The sequence below is a fragment of the Oreochromis aureus genome, linkage group 5 (genome assembly GCF_013358895.1).
Source record: "Oreochromis aureus strain Israel breed Guangdong linkage group 5, ZZ_aureus, whole genome shotgun sequence".
NCBI classification, from domain to species: Eukaryota; Metazoa; Chordata; class Actinopteri; order Cichliformes; family Cichlidae; genus Oreochromis; species Oreochromis aureus.
This window is the reverse complement of record NC_052946.1, coordinates 17481925-17502970: the sequence shown is the minus strand read 5'-3', so window position 1 is coordinate 17502970 and position 21046 is coordinate 17481925. Positions and strand designations below refer to the sequence as shown.

General features: G+C 39.3%; 2 protein-coding genes across 9 annotated transcripts in view; one reads left to right on the top strand and one right to left on the bottom strand.

The window, feature by feature from the left end:
* Positions 1-13833, bottom strand: part of LOC116326605 (inositol 1,4,5-trisphosphate receptor type 1) — a 75426-nt gene extending 61593 nt beyond the window's left edge. For 3 of the 8 annotated variants that reach the window (XM_039611762.1, XM_039611764.1, XM_039611766.1), the window contains exons 1-3: positions 13375-13511; positions 12438-12550; positions 9719-9789 (exon numbers count right to left, since the gene is read on the bottom strand). In XM_039611762.1, coding sequence (XP_039467696.1) covers positions 9719-9789; positions 12438-12529 — 163 coding nt within the window. In that variant the 5' untranslated portion in view covers positions 12530-12550; positions 13375-13511. Of the gene's footprint in view, positions 1-9718; positions 9790-12437; positions 12551-13374 lie in introns of all 8 variants that reach the window. The other 5 variants (XM_039611763.1, XM_039611767.1, XM_039611765.1 and 2 more) reach the window with 4 other exon arrangements.
* Positions 13834-13975: 142 nt separating this feature from the next.
* Positions 13976-21021, top strand: sumf1 (sulfatase modifying factor 1). The gene is made up of 9 exons (XM_031747952.2): positions 13976-14325; positions 14920-15093; positions 15199-15273; positions 17650-17732; positions 17931-18053; positions 18355-18469; positions 19631-19744; positions 19837-19896; positions 20451-21021. Exons 1-9 carry the CDS (start codon positions 14008-14010, stop codon positions 20550-20552), a joined length of 1164 nt encoding a protein of 387 aa, XP_031603812.1. The 5' UTR covers positions 13976-14007; the 3' UTR covers positions 20553-21021.
* Positions 21022-21046: the final 25 nt, after the last annotated feature.

The following is a 21046-nucleotide window of genomic DNA, read 5'->3' as shown; positions in this document are numbered from 1 at the left end:
TCTTCTCCAGTCACTCCTTCTCTTCTCCTCCATTTAATACAGATGTGAAATATACCTCTGAGAACGTTGCAAATAATGCGTGTAACAACTTTGAAGAAAGAAGCAACAGAAAAACAGAAAAAGTAAAAAGATTCCACATGATTCTATTTTCCCTTTATGGCCAATCACTGTCCGTACATCTCAATTTTGATCTCACGACACTTGAAACATGTCTGTACAAAAATCTTCAACAAAAAAAAAAAAACAAACAAACAAAAAAAAAACTGGTGGATCCTCATCCAGCCATGAAAGTTGGGTTCAATGATGTTAGTGGATATGTGACCTGCTGTAGTCAGGAGAATCTGTCCACATCAGACGCTACATAATGTTCAGTTCTCAGTGCTCATTTTTCTGTTGAAAAGTAAGCAAATTCTCAAAAAAGGTTTTGGTTGCAGACCACACTTATTATAGCTAACAATGATAAATTAGTTAAAAATCAAACAATGTGTACAAAATATGTTAATATACTGGGAGTAAAGCCTGGGAAGGTCGGTGCTGTGTGGAAGATGGGTAACAGCCACAGCTCATCACAAACCAACAGCGTGAAGAGCAAAAAACACCACAGTAAAGATTATTAATGACACTCACCTAAATAAATTAGACCTTTTTGTCATTTTAAGTTATGTACCAAAACATTTAAGCACACATTATTCTTTCAGTTCTCCAGAAAAAAAAGATCCATGCATGTGTGTTCTTGCACTTCAAAGACATTAATAATTTGCCTGCATGGAGATCAAAGGTCTTTGTCTGCTTCACAGAGCAGTCATCACAGACAAGACAGCATGTGTTTGTTGTGTGTGCTGACCAGATGTATGATCATAGTAATGTATGGTTATAAGCTGTGGTTGGACTACCATAAGTAACACCACACACACACACACACACACACACACACACACACGTGTCTGCAATGTGATCCAGCAACACAACAAGTTGTGGTCACTCATAATTTGTAACTGTAGCAACGATGATTTGCAGCTGTCATCAGGAGTCTCTGATTTTGCTGCTCATTTGCATAGGTACTGCAAAAACCGGTCTGCAGGGAAACTAGTGTTTTTTTTCATTTGCATGTGGATGCAGTTTTAACAGAGTTCCTCTTCTGTCCCGGGAGACTTCCTCTTTTGTAACAAGCTCTACAGCAACTACAGCTGAATCCCTCAGAGACTTCCACAGGATGAGTACTGATAAAGCATTTCGCTGCAGAGTTATAGCCGCTTTCCCTGCTGAGTTAAACTACAATTCAACAGTGACTCCTCCCTTTGAGTCCTGGCTTTCCTCTGACTTCACCTCTCATCAGACCACAGCTTTCTTTTCTAAGAGGATGAAAAGAGGAGAAAAAAGGAGCAATGTGTCCATCCTTTCTCCATTCTCTCTCTTCTTCAGCTCTAGTTGCAGTAACATGACCAAATAAGGCCGGCCAAGAAGGGGAGTGGGATGACTGAAAGAGAGAAAGGAGGGTGGAGACTCCCCAGCTCTATATTCTGTCATCTCTCCTTCTCCTTTCTGAATTCCTCCAACCATTTCACACAGAACTTGTTCCCCCGGAGTCAACATCTCTGTCTGTCTCCTAAATTGTCCTCGGGCCTCCCTTAGCCCCTCCCCATCAAATATGGTTTACTTCTTGGCCCAAAACATGGTTAGAAAAACAAAGAAAAAAGGAAGTGAAAGAGAAATGAGAAAGGCCAGAAGAGAATGAAAGAATGTAAAATAGAGCACAGAAAGGTCAACAAAGTGGAGAAATTGAGCTTTTAGATATAATCAGTGTGCATTTATGTGTTCCACATAAATCAAAACACACAATAATGGATGTGGCTTCAACTTGTAAACATAAATGAAACAATGAATACATATTTCACACAGCCTGTTTCACACGCAGCACCCCATGGAAAATATTTGGTGCATGTGACAGATAGATGATCAGCTAATGGACATTTACCTTGCATCACAGCCAGCTGTGAGGGGAAACGTGCTATTTAAGTGAGACAGAGGTGAGAATTTCTTCCAGGGTCACAGATTTCTTTCTTTAGCGCACAAGTACACGATCGAGCTCAGAAATAAATCTGTCTTTGATACTGGCCACCCCGTATGTACTTACAAATGCTGACCTACAATTGTTTAGCTATAAGGCGGGTACATGATAAAACAACTGAAAAGGCTAAAAGCCTATCTTAAGTCATATGACAGAAATCTTAGGTCAATGCAGCAGAAGCACTGGATTTTTAATATATACATATTTTTCATTGTTTTGTAGGACGTCCATAACTAATAATACTAATAACTTTGTATAGCACAAAACAGAGTTTCAAAGTGTTTCACAATTTGAATAAAAGGAACACATTAAAGATAAGCATACATATTCCAACATCATTCCTGCATACGCACTTCCACATATACAAATAGATGTAAACTAACAATGGGGAAAGGATTAAGGGAAAGCTAGCCAATGAAAATGAGTTTGTTAGAAGTCGTTTAAAAAAGCCAACCTGATAGGCTGAGGAAATTCTGTGGCTAGTGCCCTGTGCTTGCTCACGCACAGCCACAGTGACATAGAGTAAGTTATGCATGAGTGGGCTGGACATTGATCTACTGCCAGTCAGTGTGCTGAAAAGGGTAATTCCACAAATCACTATAACATGTGCAAAGTATGAAAGCAGCTGTAAGGCTGGGTTCATATTCACGTATATATTCATAGTTATTCAAAGTCGTCTTCCTCCATCTCTCCCACACACAGTGCTGAGTGATTCTTGACTCACAGCTGAAGATGGTGTTAGATTGTGACAGTGCCTTAGAGTATAAACAGAGAACAAGTGAGCTGCGAGTGTCAAACACGTGCATATGTGACTTAGCAAATAGCATAAAACATAAACCACTTTTCATAAACGTTGCAAATTCAGGCTAACACCACCATCTAATGTGACAACAGTCTGAAAGTCAAAGTGAGGCAGAAAAGTGACTATAAGAAGACATTCACTGACAGTAAATGGGAGACATCATGGAAAACCTTTTATTTCATACATCAGGCATATTGTATCTGCTGATTAACTCAGCAGATGAATGAAATTATTGTTAATCTGTGCTGGTTTGATTTCACTAACACCAACTCATGTCAGACTGTTTTTAAAGATAAGGTTATGAGAAAGTCTTTTAGACGCTGACAAACTTCCGGAGATTAAAGAGAATCAAAAGGACGATGCTTGAAGCTGTGCAGCCAGCAACTGAACAAACTCTATGGGGCTGTAAAGCACACAGAGATGATTGAAAGTTTTATTACAGCGCAGAACTGCCACCGTACTTGGACAGCATAATAAAGGTACAACAGCTTCTCATTCAACTGAATGACAACATAAAGTTGCACACTTCACTGTAGCTGAAAAAAAATTTAGGAAATTCAGCCTTTCGCTTTACCGTCTGCTACCCTGAGCACAGCATTGGATAAAAAAAACTATGCCAAAGAATTTACAAAGAAGTAGTAACATAAATACAATTTCCTGCAGTAAATAAACAACATAGTCTAGCCAAGGAACTGGGGAAACATATTGCATTACACTTTTTCTATTCTCTGCTAAATCTGAAACATCCCCAATGATCTGGCTTGTATAAAGTGCTATTCACTGCATCTCTCTTATCCTGTTGGAGGTATTATAGAGGAAGCACTTGTAGTGCATCTGAGACAGTAAATGGATCTACTGACAACAGCTTCCCTTCACCGTTTCCTGCAAGACCTCTCATCTCAATAGGCAGGAGAGGAATTTGTGCAGTTGTTAGCAGGGGAAGGGGGACTAAAGACAGGCCCGTTTCTGGTGTTTATCGCAGATGAGCCACCCAGCGTTTTTCTGCAGTCCGTCTGTAACAGCATCAGTGGCTCGGCCTGACAACAGACAAGTGGTGGTAAGGAGCTGGCACTTCAAGTATAATTGAGTCTATTTAAATGTTCCAAGTTATTTCAGGTAAACCAAAGCATGAGTTGTGATAGGCAGGAGTTGGCAACATCTGAAGCCAGCACAAGAAGACGCTGTCCAGTGTAATGGCCTTCACATGCTACTAGTTAAGCAGTGAAAATGCCAGAGTACAACAAACAAGCAAAAAATCAGCTGTTGTTTAGAGACCTGTTTTGTTAATGAAGTGGATGCTTTAACACACCGTCCTTTCTAGTGTTTGTTTCAGGTTTCTCACACCAGTGTTTCCTTATATAATTAACACGATTCTAGAAATACACCAGCAATTATATAGCACTTTTCGAGTCTCACTTCTCAAAGCACTTTAGACTACAACCCAGAATAGGTGTGGTAAAAAACAAAAAAAACAAAAAAAGCAATGCTTTGATGGTGCTATGTCACACATCAAACTGACAAGCACCATTTTGCTATGTTCATAAACAGGCAAATAAACCAAATCTATTAAAAATTCAGAAAAAGAAATAAAAGATAATTTGATTAAGACATTATATTTATCAAGTATTTAATGAATACCTTTCATACAAACTATGGTCATTCTGTTATTATGTTACAGTGTTTTACACATTCTCTCTACAACAAAGATAAATGTATATGCACAGTATGGGGCTCATTATTGAGTGGTACATAAAGGTCTTTTTAAAGCTACAAACAGAAGAGTGTTAGGAATACCCACAGCTCAAAACAAAATTTTAGGTCAGAGTCTCACTCACCAGAGACTGTATACATGTCTCAGATTTCAGCTGTTTATTACATGAAGTGCCAAAAGGTCTGATTGGCTAATACAAGTCGAGTCAAGAGGCAGCTTTGGCTCTTAGGAGAAATAAAGGCCAGTGTGATGATGACAGTCCCAGAGTGACAAAGCTAAAGTGTGCCATGTTTACATGTAGAGAGTCCCTGTCTCTTAAATTTCTTTTGTCGAGTGCTTATATACAATAAATAAAATGTATTGTATGTTTACTACCTTAGTTGTCATGTCAACACACTATCATCATTACATGGGGGTTTTGGGTGTAAACCAAAGTATTTTTGTAATTAAAGTGCTGAAAAAAGGGTCTAAAAAAATGGGGTGGGACGTCAAGATTTATACTCTTGGCTCCAAATCTACGAAATGCTAACTGCCATCCATATAACCACATTGCTGACAACACTTAAATGCAATGGCAGGTGCATAAAATATGATAGAAACAGCTGTTAAAACTGATCCAAATGACTCCTAATATGTCAACAGAGTAAGTAGCTAAATACAGGCTGCCTAAGTCAGCTAGAAAGACAAGGTTTCTACAGACACTCACTGATTGAAAGTATCTGCCAGTAGGTCAAGTTTTCACCATCAATGATTTAGATAAGGGCCTTTACATACTGTGTCAGCCTTAAATATGCATTTTCAGTTTCAACTCGTAGAAAAGGTGACAGTTCTGATGGTTTTGCAACAGCTCAAAGTGAAAGTTGCAACAGGTTTGAAAAAGGAGGGCATTTTTGAATAACGCAGCTTTCTTCCACATGTAGTAACTTTGATGACAGCAACTGATCTGACTGGTTGTGCAAGAGAGCCTTAAATCACAGTGACTAGACTGAAACACAAAGCAGTCTCTGCCTTAGATGCGTGTGGATGTCGCTCAGTGTGTGTGTGTAGTATGTGTGTAAAGGTATCTGAAATAGTGTAAAGGTGAAATGCAGAGAAAAGGCTGATGTCTAAGCCTATGGACAAAGGCTCCACGAGTGGGAGTATAAATTGTGTGCAGAGTGCTCATGTTTACATTAGGAGGAAATGTTAAGCATACCTCAGCAGTGACCGTATCGCAGAGTGGACATGGCTCATCTGGCCTTTTTGCTCTTATGGTGTCCACTTAGTGGGATTATCACTACACAACTGGGTCTCTTTCCAGCTGTGTAACTCCTCATAGTTTGGGGAGGGGGGGAGCAAACAATGAAGGCACGTATTATGAACACATACATGAGTTTGGCAGCTGTCAGATTTTTAAGTTTTATGATTGGTTTCTCTTTTTTTATCCCCCCATGCTTGAAAAGTACATTTTCACCACATAGCTCGTACTTCATGCATATGTCACAGCTGAAAAATAAATGTGTCAATAATAAAATGAACGATGAACATATTCCATGTACTTGTAGTTTCCTTTTAATCCTGGTTCACTGTCACATTGACTTAAAAGGGACACTTTCATACAACAGAGCCATTGTTAATGGTGTTTAAAAACACAGGTGCCTTTTCTTCTTTAATCTTAAAGTCTCTGCTGTGAAACGCTCCATTTCTTTTCACTTTACAGTATATGCTATACCACTTATGGGACATGTATTGCATATGTTATAGCAGATAAGCAAGTACACTACCTCTTTCCTATTTGGCTCCTTACAGAAACAGACTAGTTAAACCTGTCTCTGCGAAACCATTCACAACATTCTGAAGCCAAAAGATCCAGGGCCATTTCAAAGAGGTACTACAGGAACTGCACTTTAATGAAGCTATAAAATTTCAAACAGATTATTACGGTCAAACTTGAAATGCGCAGGCCTGAGATACCCTGATGTTTACTCCATTTTACATCGTCCAGGCTTCTTTTCATTGCATCCTACCTGCCTGTATAAGGACATGTCTGCTTATTTGCATACCTTCGCTTAGGATCCAAGAAATGTCATAGGGTTGCTATTTTAAATTTTACAGGCTCCAAGTCCATTATATCATTGCTGTTATCACAGAGTTACTTTGTCACATTTTAAACTCTACCAGAACCAAAAGCATTATAGTATTTGTACAGGTTAAGTAGTACTCTACATTTTGAGTAAACTAACCTTTAAGAATTTGCTATGTATGGTTTTACTGGAACCTTCTCCAGGTGGCTTTGTCCACATCCATTAATAACACCTTTTTCCCCTCTAGCAGACATCCAGAATCCTCTCTCAGTGGCATTAAGGCCTCTTCTGATCAAGACCAGCTGACACAGTGAAGGAGTTACCAACTCCAGTTAGACACAAAAGGTCTATAGTCTACTCTATACTACTCTATGAGTATTCACTCACTCATCCAATCATTGACTTAGGTGTTTCAATCACTTCCATGGCCACAGGTGTATAAAAATCAAGCACCTAGGCATGCAGACTGCTTTTTCAAACAAATGTGAAAGAGTGGGTCGTGCTCAGTGAATTCCAGAGTGGTACCGTTATAGGATACCACTTGTGCAACAAGTCCAGTCATTAAAATTCCTCGCTACTAAATATTCGACACTCAGCTGTTATAACAAAGGTATTATAACAAAGTGGAAGTGATTGGGAATGAAAGCAACTCAACTCAGGTGGGGAGTCAATCCAAGACTGATAGTGTCATGGATTGGCTCCATTGCATGCTTTTTTCGACCCAGATGTTCTTTTATTGCACAGGCAGTGCTTGGGATCATTGCAGTCCTAAATAAAATGCCAGTCTGCCTGTCAGAGTCCTCCTACGTGGTACTTGTATGGTGGAACAAAATCTGACCACACTTTTCTGCATTCATAATTCCATCAGTTTTGACAAGATCCAAACCACGACACAGCCTCCAACGCGTGTTACACACGACTGTAGATGATCAATGTCGTATGTTTCTCCTGACCTCCTACATTTATAGTTATATCAATTTCAAGAAAAAATGTCAAATTTGAAAGCATCACTCCTGATTTTCAGTCCTGGTCTTGTGTAATTTGGCATACCTCAGTCTTTTCTCCCATTTTCTGTTAAGAGTGGCTTCTTGAAAGCCACTGAGAACATTTTTGATTAGGCCTCAGTGAACAGTAGATGGATCAAATAAGGAGCCAGATGTATCTCTCAGCTCACATCTTAACTGGAAATGTATTTTCCTTTTTCCTAAGGACACGACTTTCAGATTCTTATCATTAGGCCTGTCACTTCTTCTCTTGTCCAGTTTCATAAATGTTTTTAAGGACACACTGTACAACAAGGCAAGACATCACCTTGTTGGAACAGAAATACAGTTTTATGTGTGCCTTGCTGTGTCATAGATTAACTGACAAAAAGTAAACAAATAATGTATTATTGTGACAGGCTGCTAATAAAATGCTTGAAGATACAACTTCAAATTGGTTATTTGCTAAATTGTCTGTTATGTGTAGACATAGCAGTACTTCATCCCTTGTGTTAGGTGTCTTTTTATCCTTGGTTAGTGTTAAGTGGTTTAAGAAACAAGCAAAAAGTTGAAGAAGGTCACTTATATAATGAAAGACATTTGAACAAACAAGAACTCCCATCAGAAATACATAAACAGTCAAACACATAATATATAAACAGTTCATATACAAAAATAAATAATATGTAAAGTCCTGAAAAAAACTAAACAAACTAAAATGTGAAAAAGTAACAATCTTGGAAGTTGAAGGCCAATATGATATTGATTAACACTGTGCAGAAGAAAACTATGCTCAGTATCTGCCAGATTACTGAATGGAGCTGAAGTGAAATAAACTGCCAATTTCCAAAGAAAAACATTGAAAGACATTCAGAAAGCCTGGAGAACTATCGCTCAAGTATTTTAAAAATTTGCAAGCTTGGCTTCTTGGAAGCAAAATATAATGAAAGGAGGGCTAACTCAAGAATTTTGCACAGTACAGTAATTAAGACTAAAAGCAACACAATAGCTGAAATCAAGCCCAGGAAGAAAACATGTCAAACGCTGCAACTTTCTAAGTTAATAGACTTATCGGTATCACTGCTGCATTGCTAAAGAACAGGTAGATCTGACTATAATTACACGGGTATTCAGTCTAATGAATGTGTTTTATGATCCCCAAGACAGTGTTTGGCCCTATTCTCACAGCTGCAAATGCATCTGTATTATATACTCGAAATGGGAAAGTTAAGAACTAAAAGACAAATATAATAATTCAAATGGATAAGTACTCATATGTCTTATATGTTCAAAAAGTACAATGCTGAAAGGCTGTAATCACTTTCTTTTTTTACGCTTTTATAGAAATGGCCGATAAAATTACTTTGAATTGCCAAGGAAAACAAAGAACCAAGGAAGACTACATTTCTCCCTTAAAAAACTTACATTAAATTAAAATTAAAATCTGTATATGCGGTTGAAGCTCTACCAACGGTCTAGCTGTATTACATTTTTTTTATTTCATCCAGCAGCAGCAAGCTAAAGTGCACTTTTCTTATGAATGTGTACCAGTGCCTGTGACTGCACAGGCCTTCAATCATATTCTGTGTACAATGTTTAGCCAGCCCTCCCCAAGGGACATAAACCTCTAGCCTGAGAACTGTAGGTCACGAGTTCTACTTCCTGTATGAGAACTAATAATAGCAAATTCACGCAAAGACACAGCTGAAGGATTTTTATTTAGAAAACAGATTCTCAAGTGGGTGTTTTTTTCAACAAATCAGCAGCAGAGATGACTCTCTCCATCTGCCTCTACCTCCACAGACCTGTGCGAGCTAGGGCACACAGCTAATAAATGCATACATGGATGCATAACACACACACACACACACACACACACACACACACACACACACAGTTAACAATGACAAAGGCAGGCCTGTTTGAAGTCCAGTGGGCTGAGATATTGAGATATTGTGGCTGTCACCAAAGAAACACAGCATAACACATTCAGCAGCAGGTCTTACATGCTTCACAGTATAAACAGATAGCAGTTAGTGCTATGAGGAGGAGTGTCACGAGGAAGAGGGGAGATTAATTTGCTCCTCTTACCTCTGAACTTCTTCGGCGGGTTGTTGAGGTCCCCAGCATCGGGCTGGACGACACAGCGGTCATCCACCAGGCTGTAAATATGGACACATGACACATGTAAGCGCTATACATATAATAAGATCATATCCCAAGTTACCATGACAAAGCTGACAAAGCCCCAAGCATAACAACCACAGCAGCAATGAGGAATAGTTAAGTTCACGTTTAAAGTTGTTTTTTTAAACAAGACTCCAATAAATATGCAGTCATTTTCTTATTCTTCTATTATAGTGAGCTGAATGTTTATGAAGTTTGGACCATTTTAACAAAAATTTAATTATCTGCAATTAAGCCATTTTGATGTTTGTGATATTTCTAGAGCGCAAAATGAATCAATTGGTACAAAAAAAATATTTAGACACTGCTCAATTTAAAAAGAAAAAGTGCCAGTTGCAACCTAATTTCAAAAACACTGCATCAGTTGAGTGTGTTTGATTAATAATTTTACAGGACAGCACTGATTGGAAAAATCATTGCAAAAGGCCAGGAGGAACAAAGAGTTCATAATACTGAGACAGTCAAATTGATCAGCACCACATTTTCAGAACTACAACTCAGCAAAATTGGTCAACATTTCTGCAGAGGTACTAAGATTGTCATTGTTCTTGGATATCAGAGTCACTGCAATTCATCATTCCTGTGGGTTTGTGTTTAAGCTTTCTGTGTGTGTGAGACTCAGGCAAAAAAGCATTTCCAACAAAAGCGTGTGCATGTGCCTGCAAAACTCTACTTTTGTTTCATGAATTATCTGGGAGCTTTACATAGTTGCAGCATGTTTTAGCCTCCCCTTCCACAAAATAAGGAAATATTCTGGATTAAATGACCAGTGGCCAGACAGGAATTTCTGGTGACAAATTTAGCTTTCACTGGCTTAGAATAACACTTGTCTGGACACAGGCCAAATCCCACATCCACTTTCAGCCTTCTGAAGTTGCCCAAACAGACCTCACTGTTCCATCAGCCTGCACATCTCGAGGAACAAGACAGACTACAAAGGGCGAAAATATCTGTGCGTGTTAGGACAAATAACAGCAGAGTGACAAATTAAAGGAAAAACTTTTCACCTCTACAGTGAGGGCCTTCGATTGCTCCATTATACTGTGGAAGCTCTAATCTCCCTGACCCCTTAGAAGGAATACTGAATGCAAATCGACACAAAGTTGTTGCTGAAAATAACATGAATCACATGCGCTGACCTTTGCAGTCACCAGATCTAAACCTAATTTACTACCAGAATTAGCCTTTGGATCAACATGTTAGTCAGTTTTCACCACCAGCATTGTCAAAACACAAAATGAGGGAGTATCTTTTGGAAACATGGTGTTGCGGCCTTTCAGTGGAGTCTTACTGAATCAGTGCTAAGCTCTGCTGAAGTTAATCTGGCATCAAAACTCCTTACTGCATTTAGGATGGGGGGGTCGTCTTTAATTTGTCACCCACCTGTGGGTAGTATGAGCATGTGTTGCTGCTTTACGCAACTTGACTTTCACATTGGTCAGTTATTAACACAAGTTTAATAGTTACACCTCTGCACAAACAAGACGGGTCCTGCTAAATACTCACTGCACACAGCAGCATTTTCAAAAAAAAAAAAAGGGAAAGAGAAAAATGTAGCTTTTCATTTGCTCATATAACCCCCTCCCCTCTGCAGCTGCCGACTTGGACTGCTATTTGGGTGAAGAAAAAGTGTTAATATGTACAGAATTTTCTGAGTATGGTGTCTTACTTTAAGGGCAGTTGATCTGGAGAATGCTGCTGAGTTGGTGTTTATGCATGGAGAGGATGGCTTCAGGCCAAAACTGTCATGACAATTTTCTAAATACATGTGCTAGCGTGTGCGTGTGCATGTGCATGTGCGTGTGTGTGTGTGTTTATGTGGGAAGCACATGAACTCCAGAAAGGCCACAATGTCTCTATAGTGACTCAGTCTTCGCTGTGGGTCATTCCATTTTTCATGAGCCAGGAGGGGAGGTCCAGGACACTGAGCAGATAGCCCTGATACCATTACTAATGCTAAACGCCATGGTTTACCGTCTTGTGATTTCCGGGTGGTTTATACAAGCAAAAACATTAATGCAAACTTTCTCTTGTTGCTTTGTTTACATTCAGAACAAAGGGGAGAGGTTAAAGCAGCACAACTGAATCTTACTGCGCTTGTGATATTTCTGTCATATCCTAAGGCCAGCATTTCAAGCAGTAAGCCAGTATAAGTAATCCCAACAGATAGACCATATCAAAAATACGCATTTTACAAGTAAGGAGAATTGATGGAGGAAAACAGTACATTAATGCTGTGACTGTGTGGGCAAATGAGTGGCTTGCCAACAGTACCACCAGACCATTTATTGTCTTCTAACTCTACCCTTACAACCCAGGCCTGCCCCAAACTTTATCATTATCTGCATATTTGTTGCACAAAATTACATTAACTACTTAATCCCATTCTGGGACCAAATGATGACCCTGTCGCTGCGTGTAAGCAAACATGTGCATACACAGGCATCGGACTAAAAGGAAGAAATGTGCTTGTTCTCGACTTTGTCATCAAAATGGTTAACAGTTGCTACTACAAGTGTGATTTCCTCCCTTCCAAAAAAAACTGCTGGCTCAGTATCGTGACTGAGCAGCATTTTTTAAGAAAAGTGTGAAGTGGGCCCTCCACACAGGCACAGGGACATACCCTAGGGTGCTGATGAAACCATTGGTTGATCCCTCTGCATACAGGGAGCAGATGTCCCCAATGTGTAGGAAACTGGACATTTTGTCCGACATGTTTGGCACACAAGGGAGCACCTGTATGGGAGAAAATATGGATATTATTAGATCATTTGATATAACATGCCTGTCATGGACACATACCATCATGCATTTATTCAGTATCCATACGCAAATTAATAGTTCCAAGTTAGAAGCAGGTTTGAGAGAACGGGTTCCCTTGCAGGTGGAGACTACACTAACACAACTGTCTGGCTGCAAGGATTTGCATAGAGAGGAAGAGAAAATGTTTATTACTGTAGCCCCGCTGGTGTTGTGTTGCGCCTTATATGTTTAGGAGCTGCAGCTGCCAACAAGGTTTATGCACCTGCAACAGGTCATGGCCACTAAAAGCTGATAGAGAGCAATGCAGGTCCCCTCCACTCAGGTTATCTGCCTGTGTGTTTTTCTTTTTTCTTTTTTTAAAGCACTGCCTCTCAGTGAGGTCGATAAAGCCCCATAACAAGTTATTCTGGTGGCTTTCCGACCGCCGTCTGTTGCAAGCCCGACCAAACGATCACACAGCAAAAGCTCGGATCTTCTTCATCTAAGCACCGAAGCGCCAGCGAAACTTGAGAAAGCACATCCAGCGTTAGCATTGTAATCGCGGCTCACTATCACATTGCTTCACAGCAGCCCGAAATCATTATCGGCGTAAGATCCATCCGACCGTGATACAATCTTGTTGGGCTTCTCTTTAAAAAAAAATTATTATTCACTAAAAAGCGCCGCTTTTGAGCTCTGAGTGGTTTTTTAACCATTTAAGGAGAACTAAATCCTTTTTTTCCCTTCTCCGCTGCGAGAAGATAGAGATATGAAAGGAGGAGGATGGCAAACTGCTCAAGTTATGCTCTCAACTTTACCTCGGCTGTGCTCGGATATTTAGCTTTCTCTGGGCCAGCTAAGACAACATGACTGCGGTTCTCCTCTCCACCGGGTCGGGGGGTGAGATCCAGGCGTCAGCGACTGTAATAATCCAGTTTTTTGACAGCTCGGACACCTTTCCGCGCCTCTCGGTGCTCCCGCAGCTTGTGCTCACTGAGGCAGGCAGGCACTGGCTGGTTGAACTGCCTGGCTCACTTCCACTTCTTCTTCTCAAGCGGCCGTAGTGTTGATAGCTGGGAAATGATGTCCACGTCGCCCCATCCTACCGCTAAGAAAATCTGAGCTGTTTTATCACTACTGCTACTGCGCTGCTCAGATTTATACGGCTAAGAAGAAGTCTGTTTTATGTAAAAAACAGAAAGGTCAAAAATCTGTGTGATTTTGGGCGAATAAGTCATTGAAGTGTATTTCAAATAAGCGATTTTATTAATATCATCACAACCGAATGTAGCTATATTTGCGAACCATGATCAGAATTTGCAGTGTTTTTGTGGATTAACAGAATTTATTCCACAGCAAACATTCACTTCGGGAAGGAAAGGGTTACGTTTTGTTACACTGTAGCCAGCTGACTGACCACGTGACTTTACGGAAGTAACAGTGTCAACAGCATGCACGGACCCTGGGCTGTGCCTTGGAAGAAAAAAAACATCAAAATGCTGCGTTATTTCACCCTATTGTTCATATTTGGATGTGTGAGCAAAGTGTTGTGTCTTCAGAGTTCATGTAGCGCAGAGCAGGAACCTCCAGGCGTGGAAAGAGGGGCGGGCTGCGGCTGTGATAAGCTGACTAGAGACGCTCCAGCTGTGGACCCCTTGGACGAGGATGAGGGTAAAGCAGCTTCCACAGATCCTGCTCTCAAATACTCCAAAGACGCAAATGACAGGACGAATCAGGTGCAGGACGATGAGCGGGAAACACAAAGTCCGGTATGTTGCGACTCCTGTTACAGAAAAAAAACGACACCGATATTTTGTGAGAGTGTGGAGATAAGGTTATGCGTGCAAAATGTCATAAAGTAGTTACCAAAGTCGAATCTAATCGTTCTTGGAACTATTAGGCCTCCTGAGGTTCCCATGCATAAGCAAGGCCTTGTAGCCAATCAGCTGCAACACAGATCTGTCGATTAACACCAAAACCAATGGTTGCAAAATTGTGTCCACATATGTGCTAATTTTAGTTGTGTGTTTAAATAAACCATAACACCATGTGCTGTAAATATGACTTGAATGCAGAAGCAGGAAGTGTGACAGCCTAGCCTTTGTTTCCTGTAAGTTACCCTCTTAAGACTGCACGTTTGTGGCACTCTGGTGTCATATTTTTTATTTCTACTGTTATTTCTATTATTTATAGGTGGCTAATACCTTAGATTATTACTAGATATATTATAGATCTTCATTGTTTTATTGTGTTCTTTATTGGTTGTTATGATCTTGTAAGAGTTATTAATCCTGAATCTACAATACAGTTTATAGCACAGTTTGTTTGCATATGTAAATAAAAAATGTACTTGTTCTGTGCAGATGGTGCAGATTTCTGGAGGGGAGTTCCTGATGGGAACAGACAACCCAGGCATCCCCCCAGACGGTGAGGGCCCCCAGAGACTCGTGTATGTGGACTCCTTCAACATGGACATCCATGAAGTCACTAACCAACAGTTTCAGAGCTTCGTCCTTGCGACAGGACACGTGACTGAGGTGTTAAAAAATATTTAAAAATTAAACCATATTTTTCTGTGAGTGGTTTTCACTATCCTGGTGTTGTTTTTTGCCCATAAAATCTGTGTCTTTTCTGATTTTTAGGCAGAGAAATTTGGAGACTCGTTTGTTTTTGAGGGACTTTTGAGCGAGCCAGTGAAAAGCCAAATCACTCAAGCAGTAAGTGTACCACTGAGCAGGCGACTTACCTGTGCAGCTCACTTTTTACGTGCTACATCAGTTGTAGCTTTGAAGGAAGACATGTGCAGGCTACATGTCATACTTTCGATTTCACTGCACAAAACGAGCACACAGTCAAAGACGCGCTCTACATTAGTTTGCACTTATGCAACAATCTAACAAACTATTTATTGCTTACACTTAGATATCGGTAGCTTGCAGGACTAGAGGTCCAAGTTCACACACTGTGTTTAGTAGACAACATTAAATATAAAGTGTTGTAATAAATGTAACCTCACAGACTTTTATGCTGTGTTTAGATGTCTGTAAATGTTTATGTGTAAAAAGCGTTTTTGTTCATGTAAGTACATGTAGCTAAAGTTCCCAAAGGGAGTTTTTCTCTCCCACAAACAACACTGATGCTGAGCTAGGTCAAAAGTCTCATTTGAACCCCATGCTTTTCTCCTTTGAGTTCTCTATGTCACATTTTCATGATGCCCACCTTGTGGCTATTTTATATGCCCTCAAACCAAGGTATGAGCAGTCCACCCTTTTTTGAGCCACTTCTCTCACTCTAAAATGTCCCAGTCACAAGAAAAGCACGCCAAATTTTCTGTTGTTGGCAGCAAAAGAGGAAACACAGGAGTCTTTATGCATGCTCTGAATCTGAGGACACAGTGGATCGGCTTTATTTTTGATGTCAGGGTCCCCACAACGGATGGAAAATCCTAATGTTAGCTTGCTGCATGACAAAATGTGGCTAATTTGTTTTTCAAACGCCCAGAGGCTTGATAATCCAGTTCTTCGGCATGTGACAGTTTCACCTACAGTCTTGTGCTTTGCAAAAATAAAAAATCAAAATATCAAGCCAAATAGGAAGAAGCCTTAAAGCACCTCCTTCATGGAAAGTCACCTTAAACAGTTTTTACCTGTCAGCTGTAAAAGGTTGATGGGGTACTGTCGTCACCCCGCCAGGTGGGCAGGGAGGTGGCGTGAATACACAAGTCTGTAAATGCAGAGAAACAAGCAATGTAGGAATTTTAAGTTGATATTTTAGGTGTATTTACTAGGAGGCTGAGGGGTAGCACTGGCAGCTTCTAGTATTTTTTTATTTTTCTGCACACAGGACCGAAGACTTTTACCACACTTCAGCAGCAACATGAGTCTATGAACTTTAGAGCATGCTAAAGATAGTTTTTGTGGTTTTGGACAGAACATTTCCAAGAGACTGGTGTTTGGTGCTTCCTGATGTTTCTAGTTTTCACTGTGTGTTCATTAAATACCTACAGCTTGACAGGTTTACCTATAGAAGTCTTCTGTATGACCCTCAAACCTAGAGGATTCCACACATTTACCCATATGGCACAATAACAATAACTTCACTAATTACTGCTACTTATTTCCCAAAGACTCCCAGTTTGAAAGTTATGCATTTGTTGCAATTTGGCAGTACTTAGGTTGAGTTCTTTATTCTAAAAGTGTGATGCTGTTGTTAAAGTTACACATATTTTATTATTTACTGTTTTTTTTTCATTAGTATTTCAAGTAATTATTAAATTTTTATTATTGTGCACATGCATATTTCTCTATAGCTATCTGAACCTAAAATAAAGTCATAAATGTATAAATGACCACTTTAATATAATATATCTCACATATTTACATTAAACATTTCAGATATATTAAAAATTAGCAGCACAGCATCAATATTAGCATCATGACAAATGTTGTTCTTGGGAACTGTAAGCTGCTCCAGTCAAATTATATTAAAATATAAAAAGGCAGCCTTTGACAGTGATCGCATTTTATAAATGCAGCACAGTATGTTTTATTCATTTAAATAATTACATTTTTGTTTTAACCCAGCACCTTCAGAGAGCACGTTTTTGTCTTTAGCTGGACGTGATGATTTATACCAGCGGTCCCCAACCCCCGGGCCTTGGACCGGTACCGGTCCGTGAGTCGTTTGGTACCGGGCCGCGAGAGTTGAGGCTCAGGTGTGAAATGTATGTTTTTCAGGGTTTTTATCGGTTTTCAGCGTTATTTTGTTATCGTTTTTATCGTTAACTCGGTTTTCCTGGGTCTTTTCACGTGTGTTATGAATAAATCTTCTTTTTTTCGGTACCGGTACTAGTTTTATTTTGTTGTATTTATCCGCGACACCTTAAAGGCCGGTCCGTGAAAATATTGTCGGGCATAAACCGGTCCGTGGCGCAAAAAAGGTTGGGGATCACTGATTTATACTACTGCTGTTTAAGAGTGTTGCCTGTCGTTTGAGGGGTTGCACATCAGTGGGCTTTTCAAGAGAACAACAGAAAAGAAAGTGTGAAAAGCATAATACGGTCAGTAACAACTGTTACTACCATTTGTTGTTAGGTGGCCTCTGCCCCTTGGTGGCTCCCAGTCAAAGGAGCCTCCTGGAGGCACCCTGAGGGCCCAGACTCCAACATCACAGACAGGTAGAAAAACTCTCTTTTACTAAAAACTTCATAATGTTTTCAATAATACGCTCCACATTTATATAAAACACCTATCCAGCATCAAACCTTCACTCTTCTTTTATTTAGTTAGTTTATTTTTGTCACACATTTTGTAAATAATTACCCATGAAAAACTGATAAGAGCTCAGTAAATTACTTTAAATCTGTGTTTTTTAGGCTCCATCATCCTGTTTTGCATGTCTCGTGGACAGATGCTGTTGCCTACTGCTCCTGGGCTAACAAGAGACTCCCTACAGAAGCAGAGTGGGAGTATGCCTGCAGGGGGGGCCTGAAAGACAGGTAAGATGTTAACTAATGATCAACATCATAATCAGAAAACACATTATTGATCCATGTAGAGAAACTGCTTTGTTACAGTTGCTTAACACACAGTTTATAAGAGGGGGGAAATACTAACAAACATCTAGTCTGAAATGTACATTCAAAAATGGGAATATTAACAATGTATGACCAAAGTTAACAGAAGATTTATAAGCACAAATGCACAAGGAACTTTTATGTGAAAGATGTTTGGAGATGTGCATTTCCTACATGAAATATGTCTCAGATTACTTTCTTGGTATACCACGCCTACATTTAGACTTTACCCATGGGGAAACAAGTTGAACCCAAAAGGACAACACTTTGCTAACCTCTGGCAGGGAGACTTCCCCACACACAACTCTGGAGAAGATGGGTATATCAAAACTTCACCGGTAAGAGACACAAGCAAGAATGAAGAAATGCCATAATTATGGGTGTGTTGAGGGATCTCATATTTCAGGTTTAGGTGGAAAAAGTTTGGCCCAGGAAAAGAATACTAGTTATAAAAGAGCATTCCAAAGCTCGACGAAGTCACAAAAGAAGCTTGCAGCCTTGAGAGATTACATAGATAACAAAAAGACAACATAAATCCAATCTAACAGAGGCAACTTCATAGTTCCAATTCTAGTATGAATCCTGAATATCCAATTTCTGTGTGAAATCTTTAAGAGTATAAGGTGTTGATGTAAAATGATATTCTAATCTGCATTATCTCATCTTGTTAGGGTAAAAGGCAGTCACTGATGTTGAAGTAATAGGGGAACTTGAGCTCAGTTAAGAAATCCCTTTAGTTGTCCAGCGGGTTTAGAGGTTTGACTTGTGTTTCAACATTCTGCTTTCTGCATTAAGAAAACAAAGCTTTTCACTTTCCATCTACCATGTAAATTGCCCAATCATTTTTCCAAGAATGTCACTGAACCCATCAAACCTGTAAAGTCAACCCTCAGGTTCACTAACTTGACACTTTTTGTTTTGTTTATGAAATTAAAAAATCTGTGCATATGTAAATAAACAATTTTCTGCAGTCATCTTTTGTACAAGTTATTTTAACAACAATGAACAGCATCTTACTATAAAACAAAATCTCTGTCTGTGCGTTTGTTCCTTTGTCTACAAACTCCTTCTATACTGGGAGGAGTTAAGCAACCAAAATAAGTTTAAAGATTCTTATCTATATCAGATATTATAGTGTAATCATGTTTCCTAGAAACTACTTGGCAAAGGGCTAAAATTACCCATTTTTAGCATTTCAAACCTATAGTGCCTCATAATAGTATCATATCATTGGTATTTCACGTCTAATTTATGTTCACAAAAGTTGATATAGTTTTTATTATTTATGTATTTATTCATTTTATTTTCTCACTGTGATTAAGGATATCAGTTTGTCAGCAGCACTAACAGGCCAAATAATACTGTAGCATTAGCGTGTTCTATGGTATGGATGGATGGATGGATGGATGGATGGATGGATGGAGTAATAATAATATTAACAGTAATGTATTTTTAAAAACATTGCAGTAAAGTGACAGTAGTGCACTTATACCCTACAGGTGATGTCCTTTCCTGCCAATGCTTTTGGTCTGTACGACATGGTGGGGAATGCATGGGAATGGACAGCAGACTGGTGGACTGTGCATCACACCACGGACCCGCAACGCAACCCAGTAATGACAGATTACATTCAGGCTTTTGTTATTGTCATGGGTGTTGATTTTTTCTTTTTCTGTAATTATTATCTACCATTGCTCTCTTTCAGACGGGGCCTCCTTCAGGCAAAGATAAAGTGAAGAAGGGAGGGTCATACATGTGCCACAGGGTATGAAAAAAATTATGTTAAACATCCAGTTTTTTAAATCTGAAATTTAAAACGTGGTTAATTATTTATTTGTTAAATATACCAAGGGCCTCACTCATTGGGATTTTGTGGGATTTTTTGGAATAAAATGATCAGTGAAAGTAAAACGGTTCTGGCTGTTGGAGAAACCATGTTTTTGTTGGAAACACTGAATCCAGACAACTGATATTAGCATTTCTAAGAGGAAGTAGGGTAGCTCTCTGTTCTCTGTTACTCCCCACCTGTGGGATAACAAAGGGATAGATGTATTCATTCTTTCCTTTCTGGTACATGGGGCTTTTGATGCTAGTGACTGCCTTGTCACATGTTGACTGGCTACAGTTTTCTTCTTGTTTCACATTATAGTTACGCATGTGAGGGACCAGAGAGGTCAGTGATTGGAGACTGTGCATAAACAGGCTGTCTACAAGATTAATATCAGTAGTCTTGACTATCAAACAGTAAAATATCACAAAGCAGTGTCTGTTACTGACATAATTCAGTTCATTCACAGTAAATTTCCCCCCCTTTTTCAGTCTTACTGTTACAGGTATCGCTGTGCAGCAAGAAGCCAAAATACTCCGGACAGCTCAGCTTCAAATCTTGGTTTTCGCTGTGTTTCTCAGGAGAAACGATGATTTCCCCAGCTTGTCTTAAACACACTTTTACTGAAGCTGCTGCCAAAACCCAGTGTTAACTATGCAGTAAGGGCGTGCAACCTTTTACTGTGATCTTATTGCAAAACATGTGAAGATGATGGACAGTAAATCTTCTCTACTATGATATATGTTCACAGGATTCTCACTTTTTATAGTTTTTCAGATGTTTTCATAGGAAATGAATGGAAAAGCTTTCTCTGACCACCTTTGAGTACTGGTGGGAAAAAATATTAATAATTTAAGTTACTGTACCTTTCACTGGAACAGATTAGTGTGGTTTTTTCTTGTTGCCATTATCAGCAAAAAGCTGGTTGTGCTGAAAGTAAATCTTAATGTACAGAAAATGACTTTGCTGTAAAATCATTGTAGAAAATTGTCTCTTTTTTTTTTGCTGAGAACATTTCCATTATAAAGTTGCTAAAATAAAGCAGTTTTTTGCTCTTTTTAAAAAAAAAAAATTGTGTTGTATTATT

Bases quoted from the DNA above. Each gene is read 5' to 3' on its own strand.
- sumf1 (XM_031747952.2), top strand. From the start codon at position 14,008: ATGCACGGACCCTGGGCTGTGCCTTGGAAGAAAAAAAACATCAAAATG. The intron at 15,274-17,649 runs GTAAGTGTACCA...ATTTGTTGTTAG, and splicing joins AAAGCCAAATCACTCAAGCA to GTGGCCTCTGCCCCTTGGTG. The intron at 19,897-20,450 runs GTATGAAAAAAA...CCCCTTTTTCAG, and splicing joins GGTCATACATGTGCCACAGG to TCTTACTGTTACAGGTATCG.